Source organism: Plectropomus leopardus, chromosome 20 (assembly GCF_008729295.1).
Source record: "Plectropomus leopardus isolate mb chromosome 20, YSFRI_Pleo_2.0, whole genome shotgun sequence".
NCBI classification, from domain to species: domain Eukaryota; kingdom Metazoa; phylum Chordata; class Actinopteri; order Perciformes; family Serranidae; genus Plectropomus; species Plectropomus leopardus.
Window position 1 is genome coordinate 24470447 of NC_056482.1, and position 12573 is coordinate 24483019.

The 12573-nt window shown below is 42.8% G+C and overlaps 1 protein-coding gene across 1 annotated transcript in view; it reads left to right on the forward strand.

The window, feature by feature from the left end:
* The first annotated feature begins 3974 nt into the window (after nucleotides 1-3974).
* Nucleotides 3975-12573, forward strand: part of LOC121959725 (ephrin-A5b-like) — an 83958-nt gene continuing 75359 nt past the window's right edge. The window contains exon 1 of the mRNA XM_042509194.1: nucleotides 3975-4855. Coding sequence (XP_042365128.1) covers nucleotides 4731-4855 — 125 coding nt within the window. The 5' untranslated portion in view covers nucleotides 3975-4730. The remainder of the gene's footprint in view (nucleotides 4856-12573) is intronic.

Sequence of the window (12573 nt, forward strand, 5' to 3'; positions counted from 1 at the left end):
GAGATGAGGTGATTATAGCTCATGGATTAGTCTGCCTGGGTGAGGTGGATGATCAGCCCGACGTGCACGTACAAACACACTCGTGCACCCAAGTGTGTGTGTGTGTGCACTCGAGCTCACATGCGAAACACTCAGACCTGCGGGTGCGTGTACATACATTTACAGGACACACATGCACGAACACACGGCCTCACCACGCCACCCAAACAAACACAGTGTGAGCTGGATTTACTGTAAACAAAGCCCACAGGAAGATGATGCTGCTGGTGAGTTTGGGTTCAGCCCGCTTACCAGTGATTTGATGATTGGTGGCGTGCAGCAGGTGCATGTTGCTGTGGTTTGCATGTTTTTTTTAGGTGGGTTCATGCACAGACAGAAACAGAGAGGTGATTCAGAAAGCCATAAACCAGGCTTATTTCAGTAAATCAGGCTTCACCTCAGCAATTTAACATTGAAAAGAAGTTTAATAAATGTCTACTGTCTGTTTGTCTTAAGATGTTTAGATTTTGGTTGAAAAGTGAACGTTTGGTGGGCATCTAGTCTGTTTTTGACATGAACTGGACTTGTTGCGCACTTCAAATCAAAGGTTTTTCCTTTTTTTCCACCTAAAGTATCTGCTCAGTGTTACAGTCAAATATGGGATTACTACACTGAAATTAATTATTAAAGCTAAAATAAAACTGACCCATGGCTGCGGGCTCTTAGTAAGAAACATTTTCACCATGTGTTCTGTGAACACACACCCTGAAATCAGTTTATTAAAAACACAAAGGGGGCACAGCCAATCTGAAGTAATTTAAGGAAACATATGAAAGTTGTTATGCAACCATATGAGTAACACAATCCAACTGATTAAAAACCTCCTCTTTTAAAAACAAAGACAGTCACCTGATTTGGGGCCTATTTAATGTGTTAAAGCTGTTTGAGAACCTCAGAATTCCATCTCTACTCTTTGCAGATGATGTGGTTCTTTTGGCTTCATTACACTGTGACCTCCAGCATGCACTGGGGCGGTTTGCAGCCGAGTATGAAGGAGTCAGTGCATCCAAGTCTGAGGCCATGGTCCTCTGCTGGAAAACTCTGCCATGGACTGGTTTGGGAAAGAGTCACTGCCTCAAGCGAAGGAGTTGAAGTATCTCAGGTATTTGCTCACAAGTTAGAGTAAAATGAAGCATTAGGTGGGCACACGGCCTGCGGACGCTGTGCCGGACTGTGGTGGTGAAGAGGGAGTTGAGCACGAAGGCAAAACTCTCTATTTACTGGTCCATCGACATCCCAACCCTCACCTGTGCTCATGAGCTTTGGGTAGCAAACCCAGAACACAATGGAGAGATTTTATATCTTATCTGGTCTGGGCATGCATTGGGATCCCCCAAAAAGAGTTGGAAAGCTTATGAATCTTACATGAAGATAATATGCACATTTGATCTATAAAGGTCCTCCTTGGATACACACACACACACGCACACACACTGACATTCTCTTTCTCTGGTGCATCAGTGTGAACTACTTAGCTGCTTTGCCACTCTGTCAAAGGCAATAACATGATATATATGAAGCATTTGATGCGATATCTACCCAGTGCCCTTTCTTTTTCACTTCATTTTGCAGGTGATCACCTCAGAGCTTGTGTCCTGGTAAAATGAAAAACCTCATCATTTGAAAAAAAGTATCTTTACCCGTCCACTTAGCTTCTATAGAAGCTATTTCATGTGGTGCTCTGAGAAACCCAATAGTTTTGAAATACACACTGTGGCATCAGAGGCTAAACAGATGGGGAGGAACTCTGAACCAGGAGAGATGGAGTTCAACAAGCCTGTTCAGGTGGAATAAATCAGGCTGTTTGTGAACAGAAGCCACAGTTTGAGCAGCAGCGGCGACTGTTCAGTGTCTCTAAAGTTTACAATCCTCCTGTTGAGCTTAGCGGCCCTCAGACCAGCTCCCTCAGTGGTACTGTTGTTATGAGAAGGATTAGTTCAACTACCAGACTGAAGTCTGTCTGTATCTGCAGTGACTCACTCATGGACATCCCCACTGCTGGTGTTTATGTAGTCTAAATACTTTAAAAAATCCCATTCAAACAGAGAAATAGTTCAAATATCTTCTTTAATGAGCAGTGTATTGAGTTATTGTAAAACACTGTGCATCCTCATACAGTTCATGCTGGTTTTCCCATGACCACCACTACGTGGCGCACTGAGTCATGAACCTGAACCGCTGCACAGCTCACTCCAGCCCTGAAACCTGAGGAAGGCACGGCATTAAAAGTCTGTGAGACAAATGTGCGGCCAATAAAAATGCTTCAAAAATATGTAGAAGCAAACTGGGAGAAATAAAAGCTTTTGTGCTGATGATGAAACGTGTGGTTGGTGCGGTCATTTAGGGCAGAATGGAAACTTTGTTTTTTCTCCAAAACAAGTGAAAACTCTGCCAGCTGAGATACTTTTCCTGGTTTCCAGGCAATTCTGCCAGTTAAGGAACTGTCGTGAAACCAGTCAGACCTTTCTTGTGGCTGGACAGAGCACTGGGAGAGCCCTGCATTTACTGACAACATCATTAAAGTCAGGAAATTCATAATAGGGGTTAATTTGCAGTGAAAACAGCTGAGCTTTGGTTCCAACACATTAATAACATCAACTTTATAGTATTTTAACTGGGCATTGTTAGAAAGTGAAACAGTGGTGAACTGAAATCAAGTGAAAATAAAGTATGTCTGGTGAGAGGAGCTTGTTGTGCAGCCTGTCTCTGAAATGATCTGCGATCTGTCTGCCGGTCTGGGAAGTTCATATACCCCCCAGGAGGTGGGATGTTGTTTTTATAAACGAAACGCCCGTCATTCAAAACCCCTAGGCCAATGAGACTGTGCGAAACCGAAGCCTACACTGCAAGAAATATCTGCAGCAACAAACAGGCTGCACTCAATGCTCCCTGTGGACGGAGTAGAGCATGACTCTCAGTGCATCAATCTCTGCACAGAATCAAATGCGTAACAATACTATGGGGAGACCAAATTTACCAGAATTAGCATGTGTATGTCACTTCTTCAAATGCGGGTGAACCAGCTAAATATGTCCTCTATGACCCTTTCCCACTGCCAGTAGACCAGAGCTGTTTACACATTTCTGCAGCAGAGGACTATGCCTTTCTGTGCGTTTGTGGTTTTTTTGTGCACGATGTTTAACATCACGGACAGGCTGAAAAACAGGTTATTAAAAAGCAGAAAGCAGCATGGAGGCCTGCCAAAACATTACGGTCATCTTCTTTATCTATTTTTTTATACGTATTCAGTCTCTCTGGTGCATACATATTTGGATCGATGTTTGAACGCTACTTGGACAGAGACGGATGGAATTTTGTGGCAGCCCATCATTGCATCTCACCAGTAGGCTAAGGCCCAAAAATAAACGGAGAGTCAAGAAACCCAGGTATGAATGCCGCTTATAAAATTTTCCCCTTACATTAAAAACTCAGATGTTAGTGGATATTAGCAGAGTTTTGTGTGTGTGTGTGTGTGTGTGTGTGTGTTTGTGTGCAGTAGGAAAGGGGCTTTACATGACGAAATTTGGTGGACCCCCTGCAGTGACTCTGAGGGCCCCCAGTGGGTCGCAGATTCCCTGTTGAATACATTATATTATATTATATTATATTACAGTTTAAATTATTACATTATGCAATTCACATGTAATTATTAGCTTATTACTTATTTTCTGAAACTTGTGAAAACGTGAAGCTTGACATAGTGGAAACCGAGTTCTGCGGATTCATCCATTTGCATGAAGCCTAATTTAATATACCCCAGAAGATTCAACTGTCACTTAAATTTAATGCCCAAACGGCAAAGACAAACACTTCTTGCAGTGTGCTCCGACTGGCACAGTAGGAGGGAGGGAGAAAGGGGGGGGGGGGGGGGGGGGGGGGGTCGAGGGGGGTTGGAGGAGGGGGGGTTGGTCCGGGTGAGCATGGCCGCAGGAGCCAGAGCGCTGCAGACTTGCTTTGGTTCATCCACATTGTTAACACCGCTTCTCGTGCGCTCTCGGTGATGTTGCGGAGCCGCTCGTCGGGGGACATTTAACCCGGAGATTGTGCGCGTTTACGCAGAGGTTTAATTCACTGCGTGTGTTGTTGTTGATCGGCAGGGCAGCTGCGGGTTCAGCCGGAGCTGAAGCTGCTGATTTCTTTCTTTTTGGCTTCTTGGGTGATTCACTGCGAACAGGAGGAGAGATCCGGAGCTGCTGGAAAAAGCGACAGCACAAGGACTGCGCCACTGATTTCTTTATCTTTAAATTGTGGGACATTTATTCTCTGTTTTTTGTATTTTTTCCCCCCAACCGCGTAGCTCCTCTGTGGGAAATTCAAGGCGAGTTGGAGAAACTGTTGGCTGCGCGGAGCGGAGTTGAGTCGGAGGAAGATTGTTCAGGCAGAAATATTGTGGATTTCCAGCGTCTGTTCACTACTTTAAGTAGAACAGGTTTTCAGTGAAGCGAGGGAAGAGTGAGCGTTTGGTGCAAAGTAATTGATCGGACTGTCAAAACGTGGACTGAGCAAGAAATTGCTGTCACAGAATAGTAAGACATCGCGTTAATTGTGTCATAAACACTAAGGAGGGAGCTACATCTGAGCTGGACTAAAAAGTGGACTCTCATCACAGCATCTCACTACTATATCCATCAGAACCTGAACCAGAGGAGGGACTGTAATCAATTTGGCTTCACCGGAGTTCCAGAGCAAATATGCCGCAGGTGGACATGATCCTCTTCCTCATCCTCATCATTGTGATGTGTGTGTACGGCCAGGACCCGGCGTCCAAGGTGGTGTCCGATCGATACGCCGTCTATTGGAACCGGACCAACCCCAAGTAAGTAAAGCCGCCCGCTGGCCCGCGCTCTCTCGCATGGACGCACGGGCACACATGGGCTCTCTGCGCCCGCAGGAGGTGGCGGATTTCACCCTTGACGTTGCCCGGTTGAAGCTGCACTCGAACCGCTTTATAGTAGTTTAATTGTTGGGTGGCTGGATACAGCGTGTACGCTCTGAGCTCCATTTATCTCAAGTAATCCACTTGGGGGAAGCTGAATAAAACGTTACTTGAAATATTTACATTTTAAGAGCTGACCTATTCTTACATCAATCTGCAACATGCATATCACAATGTAACATTTGCATTGAAGTAACACCGTTATAAAGTCTCCTCCGGCGCACACAAGCTTGATCAATTCATGTTTGCAAGGTTCCCTCGACTACAACCTTTATTTGTTGCCCTCTGATGGACTGCTGTGATCATTCCAGTTTAATAATCCTCCATATCTGAATCATCTTTGTAATCAAGTGTGCACGCCGAGCAGCATAAATCACACCTGACAGAGGAACACGGCGTTTTCACACAAGCTGCTCGCTATTACGCACCATTACGCGCAATTACGCATTTATGTTCAATGTTTGCTGCATGTTCAGGTCGAAAATGAAATATATGAGTGAGCCTTAGACAGAAATTACATTCAGCTGAGCTGTGCCGCTGCGTTCAAATAATGCTGAGTGGCTTTCAGTCTGCTGCCATGAATTAGAATTGATAGAATTGGTTTTGTGCCAAATGGAGAGTCATTGGGAGACTTGAGAAATTTAAAGTTAAAAAAGTTAGAGTTTATGTGGTTTATTATTCTATTTCAGTGATGGGCTGCTTTGCTTAGAAAGTGCAGATAAAGTGTATTTTCTTGTGCTCTTGGTGCTGTTTAAAACTTTAGGGAGCTTGTTGGTTTAATTATTGCAAATTTCCCCCCCAAAAGTCTTTTCATATGAGCTCAGATCCTACAAAAAGTGACACTTCTCTTCCCAAACTCCCTCCTGAGTGTGCCAGGCCACCTTCCTTGGTGACTCAGTGCTTCACTCTTGGCTCCGGAGCACATAGTGATATAATGAGTGTGTGTCACTCTGTTTCAGTTGGACAGGAGTACTTTAACTCTGGTATTAGCTGGCTACAGTTTCTGTATGAGTCAAAAGAGAAGAAAAGACATTTATATCATTTTCTCAGGGATGAGAAACTGGTCTGTTGGGCTTCAGAGGAGTTGAGCTGACAGGGTGTTAGTGATACAAATGCAAATCAGTTGGTTGTGCCATCAAAGGCTGATGGAGTTCCTGCTCCGCTAGCGGACAGATACATATCTGATAACAGCTTTCTGTCCCACTCACAGGCTGCAGGTTCTTTTTTTTCCCGTCTTGGCATTCAAACAGTTCCCAAGTCTGGTTTCTTCGTTGCCATGCTCCCCCGTCCAAGTGTCCCCCCTCCCTCTGCCTCTTCTGCCCCCCTCCCGGCCCACGCTGGGGCAGACAATAAGGGGGTACACAGGGGTATTTCAGCTGCGGCCAAGGCTCAGCGTGGTGCTCGGTCTTGTGAGAGATCCACACATGCTGAGGTCACACACGTGGTAGTAACCAGGCAAGTTGCGGGTTAAGCAGCACAGAGGGGACCGTTGTCAGGGTCAAAACCGGGGCAGTACCGCCGGCCATGGGGCCCGGTGACGGCCCCGGCTCGGCACCCCGCCTGGGCTTTGTCTCTGCAGAATGGGGGCTAAATAAATGAGTAACTCTAAATGACTCTCCTTTTCTCATTCATGACTTTAATCTAAACCTGACCCCGGCTGTATAATATAAGAGAGGGCCGTGCTCAAAGCCTGGGGGCCTCCTGACCTGCAGCAGAACCTAACAGTATTCCATACAAGCTCTCGGGCCCCGGATCCCTGCTGTTTAATGTAACCATACTCAGTATTGGAGCCCTGGGAACCTGCTGCGGTACAGTCCCAACTTCCAGATGAGCTTTCGTACCCCCCTCTTCTGCCTCCTCTGCTGCATATTTGACCAAAGTGGGGAAAAACTGCATCCGGAGCAGCAGTCCATACTCAGCCATTCATGAAATCCCCTACAGGAGCTCTGGAATTGAAATGGGAAGTGAGTCGTGAAAAATGGAAATGTGATGACATTTTCATGTTTTTCTATTGTTTCAAAAGGGGCTGAGGGGAACCTTTTTTTTTGGTAATTTAGATAAACGTGTGTCCGTGTTTGCTGCACTTTCATCTTGGGGAAACATCTCCCCGCGCTGCTGATGCTTGTTGCTGATTAGGCTCAGACGAGCAGGACTCTGAGCGGAGGAGGAGGAGGGATTTACAGCCCTGAGGATGGCTCAGCTTCGCCCAGAGTTTGAAAAGCAGTGACAGCTAGTAGCTGGGCTAGTATAAGCTACTTAATGAAATTAAATGAAACTCTGGTATCAGGGAGCCTTGTTAGAAAGAAACTGCTGAGACACAATTGATGTAATGACTCCTAGTTGTTGTTTCGGTGCCAGATCGCCTCAAAAAGAATCAAAAGTGCTTTAGATAATTGTGCCATTTTGGTCATTCAAATGTAATTCACTCAGTGTAGAGGCTGCAGTGCAATATTTTGCATTTTCAGTCTACGAACAGTCAGTGCATTAGTCTGAGTGTGCACATAGTTGCTGTGCAGGTTTTGCAAGTCTGGGAATGCTCCTGATTTAGACATAATCCTAAAAAAAATGTACAAATTTCACCAAAGAAAAAAATCTGTAAAGAGAATGTTGCGAAGCACAGTTGTGACTCCTTTTAGTTGTAGACGCAGAATGGTTTCAGATACTCTCATGAGAAGTGATGCGTAGCGGCTGTACTACAAGGTACTGGTTCTACAAATTTATGAATTCTAAGTACTTGGTCCCACTTTCTAATAAGGCGGACTTGATAAAAGTTGTCACAAATGGCTTTATTAATATTACTAAATAATTTGATCATGTATATAGATCAGTAAGAAGCCATTTTTCAGAACAGTTTTCTCTGGAACAAAGCAGACCCCCTCCAATGGGAAGTTTCACCTCGAACCTTATGAAAAAAAAATCTTGCATTGTGCAACAATAAATAAACAACTTATTGACATCTGCAACTATTCTCTTAATGTATTATTGTAGTGAAAGAACCCCTTTTTAAATGAGTTTCTAAAATTATACACTAAAAAACATTGAAAAGGGGGGGAAGTAGATTGTTTAATTAGAATTTATTTTATTTTTTCAGTGCGTCACAGTAAATTTCTTTAAGGGATCCATGAACTCTGTCTTACACAAAAATAATTTGATTATGTAGGATGCTTCTGTCACTTTGCTTAATTTTCCATCTTAATGTGGACTGAATATATGAACGTTGGACTCTGGTCCCGGCTTCTTTCATGGTGTCTTATAAGCTCATGGGGGCTGTGAAGAACTGTTTCCACAATAATACAGAAACAATAATTTAAAAAATCATTCATTCATATAAATATACACTTCATGGTTTGCTAGAAAGTAAAAAAAGCATACCAAAAAGTTAAAGTTAAGAAAAGCGCATGACTTAGTTGTAGACATGTCATGCTTTTATTGTGATAATGAAGAATTATGTGTAACAGCTGTTATACTGTAGCCACTGTCACACTGACAACGATAAAGTTACGTTGTAATAAACTGAATTGCAACAATTAATTGAATTGATTAGTTGTCAACTATTAAATCAATCACCAACTTATTAAGTAATCGATTAACTGTTTGAGTAATTTAAAAAAAAAAAGTCAAAATTATGATTCTAAAATTTGAATATATTCTGGTTTCTTTTCTCATATTTGACAGTAAAGTGAATATCTTTAGATTGTGGACAAGATGAGACATCTGAGCGCGTCATCTTTGGCTTTGGAAACATCGATTAACATTTTTTAAAATGTAATTTATTAATTGACTGGAAATAATCATTAGTTACATCATGAGTTGCGAAAGGTTAGTCAATCGGATTGTTGTGGCATATATTTATGGTTTATGAAACATTAATAACAGATTTATTAACAGTATTAAAGTTTTTTTTACAACTTATAAAGCCTTATTAGCAAGTTGCAAATGTTAAAAAGTTGTTAAATTGATTCTCGTAAGAGTACAATCCTTCAGAGATTATTCAAGATTTATAAGTATCAATAAACGATTTAGTAACCACTAATAAAGCCATTAGTTACCACTGATAAACCCTTTAAAGGGTGCATTATTAGTTTAGATTAAAGGATTCAAGCAGTTGTCCTTTTTGTGTGATCAATAAAGTCTTTGGTGGTTGAATGCGAGGTTCAACCACCAATAAAGTAATTGGTTACAGCTTATAAAGTCTGTATGCTTTACAAGAAAATGGCACGGAGACAAAAACCTCCCAATGAAGACGAGAAATCAAAACCCGGAAAATAAAAACTGTAGCGTTTCGCGGTGGAAAAGCTCATGTAAGAAAAATGAGCCACAGATGTTCCCTGTCAGCTTCGCCGTCTGTGTCGGCAACCAAATGATGGAATAAAGAGTACGGGTTGGGTATTTACTGCTGCTCTGACAAGGAGCTATTAGCGAATTCCCTGCTCACCAGCTATTTAGCTGCTTCATTAAAACCCACCGGGTCCATATGGTCCGCACGCAGGCGTTGCCGTGGCCCAAGGTGTTTATTTGTTGCTGATAGGTGGGATCAACGGAGAATCAGGGCCGAGTTCCGTCCTTAATCTCCCAAGCTGTTTGTGTCTCCGACGCCATGGAAACTGATACCCCTCGTCATCAAAGCACCTCATTGGGTGGGACTAAGGACCTGACAGCTGGGGGAGAGAGGGATTCCAGCATTCAGGGAGAGCACTGTCACCCCAGGGGTTTCCTTTAATCCCTGATAATGCCCATCTAAAGCTTCAGCCAGCAGATGCAACATATCTGTCCATAAGACAATCAAAGAATGGTTCCAGTGGCCTGTTTTCATGTGTGAGATAAGTGACTTAAAAGACCCTCAAAGACCCTCAAAATGTCTTTGCCCTCTTAGTTTCTGGACATACCTGATTGCCTTTGGTTGAGGTAAAAGCTAAAAAAATGGTAGAAAGTAGGGTTGATAATATTGGCACATTGTTGGAATTGGCAAGCATTGGCGTTAAAATTAAATACTGGAATGTGCCAGGATGCTGATTTCTACTGATAGATGAACATATACAAAACATTAACTTGAAATTGAAGTTTTTTTCTTATTTTGCGCAATAAATGAATATTATATACATTGAAAAAGCATTTTATTTCATGTGTCCATCTCTTGGTGGGATAAGAGTATGTATAATATGATGTTAATTCCACAAAAGAGCAGACTTGATCGCTAAAATTTGGTGGTAAAAGTGGATATATCAATATCGGTATGAATTAATTAATCAGCAGCTGACATGAACATTTTTAAGAGGCTGTGTCGGGCTGAGTTTTTGAATGATTATACTGGTATCATATTAAACTAGAGGACTTGTGGAATCCGTTGGTATCAACCATGTAATAGTAGCAGTAATGGGGCGAAATCACACTCCAAAATTAGGCTAAATTTTGGCAATGGAAAAATAGCATGGCCATTTCACAGGGGTCCCTTGACCTTTGACCTCCAGATATCTTAGTGAAAATGGGTTCTGTGGGTACCCATGAGTCTCCCCTTTACAAGCACTTTATGACAGTCCTATGTATTTTTTGCTGTAATTTGATTCCTAATAAAGATGGTCTGGTAGGAACTGCTTTACCTTGTTAATATGGATTTTATAACTGTTTTTAATGCAAAATAATGGAACTGAAAACATGCAATCAAAAAATTAGATCGCGTTAATCGCGATGAACTACAGAAGTTCTGCAATTACTTGCAGTTAAAAAAATAATCATTTGACAGCTGTAATTGTTTTATATCGGCATATTGGATATCGGCAAAAAAGTCCTGTATCGTGCCTCCCTAGAAGCAAGCTCCTCGACACTTGCACAAATTTCTTCTCATAGCAGAATGACCTCCGTTATTTGCTTTTCTTACTTACGCTCTCTTTTTAATCTCCACTTAAAGTAACAATACTCCATTTTTCACTTGGTGGCGAGCTGATGTTGTGATAGTTTCCCAGTGGCATTGTGAGTTGCCCCGTTTGCATTGTTCCCAGTGTTTACCCTCGCTTTCCCCTCTCAGCCTTTTCCCCGGCTCCCTGCCGCTTGGTTCCGCTTGGATTAAAAAAAAAAAACGGACACAAAAAGGCAACCACGTCCAAATATTGACTGGGTCTCAGGACCGCAGCCCTCTCCCAGCGCCAGCACAGAGCGCCTGAAAGGCCGCCATTGTTCCGCTCGTACTCAGCGGCCCATAGCCGGCTTTTACAGAGAGACAGACTGGGAGAAGGAGGAGACAGGAGAGGTGGTTGTAGAGAGTGTGCATATGTTATCTGAGGTGGGGCAGGGGGATTATAACAGGAGGGACAATACAGGCGCGGGGGTGAGAGAAACTTCCTCCTAAGAGGCCAGAGGCTACGACAGGGGAACAGTGTCCAGGCTGCAGAGTCCCGGGGTGGGGTCAGAGTGAATGTTTCCACCCTGAGGAAGTGTCAATCTCAAAAGGCATCAAAGCGAGCTGACTGGATGTGATTTCCTGCAGAGAGGGTTCACAAACCATCAATAAACTGAGGATGAGAGGCTTCTTATCTGAGGTTTACCTTCCATTTTATTACAAAGTGCAGGAGCATTAAGCCTCCTCGCAGCACTTCAGTCTCTCGGCGCTCGAAATGAAAGAGCGTCGCATCACAGATGGAAATCTCCCTCACTCACTTTCTCATAACATGTCAGTGTCCGGCCACTCGGAGGACTTTAATCAGTTGTACCTTACAGAATGTGCTTAATAAGACAGAGCTCCATACACTCAGCTCTCTGCAGAGTCGTCCTGTGGAGACGCCCGTCATTCCCCATGCTCTCTACGACCCCGCCTGCAGAGAAGAGCTGCCCCAGCCCGCCCTTTACGCTCTGACTAATAAGGCGAGGCCCTCAGGCTGCCAGACTGTGATTGACAGGAAGGAGTGACGAGGGGTTACTAATAAGTGTGGCCGCTTTATTGGTTTGTGGCGATGTTTCTCTCGAGTTCTGACACAGCAAATGCACTGCGATTGCAATCACTTTGATGCAAGTTGGTGCCTTTTCTTTCCTTTTGCTGTTTTTGTTTTTCATCACAAGAGTTTCCATCTTTAAGTCTTTAATTGTCCCAAAGGTCTTGTTTTCTATAACAAGAGCAACAAATTCGGAGCATGATTGACAGCCAGATTCTAATATAAGTCAACCTATTTCCAGAATTTTGATTGTTTCAGCCAGTTTTTGACACAAATCATCTTCTTTCAAAAGTTTTCTAGAACTGCGTCTCAGTGTCTTGAGACTCAAAAAAACCCACATTTTTATCTTAATTTTTTTGTAACTTAAAATGGGTGATTAGGTAACCAGTGAAGCAAGATAACTACTAATAAAAATCAGCTTGTAACAACGTTTTTTCGAGAACTGATTTTCAGTATCTTGATAGAAGACAGCAGAAGGTAAATTGCTGAATCGAGACGAATCACTCTCTATTCTTGAGAATTTTACTTGAAAGTGAAAATATCTGTCCATACAGCACACAATATTTAACCTGCTCTTAATAGAACTTGTTTCAGTAATTTTCTGGAACCTCTTGATCTAGAAAATGAAAAAAAAATCTTTGGTGGTTTGATTATTTTGGCCAGTTTTAGACAAAA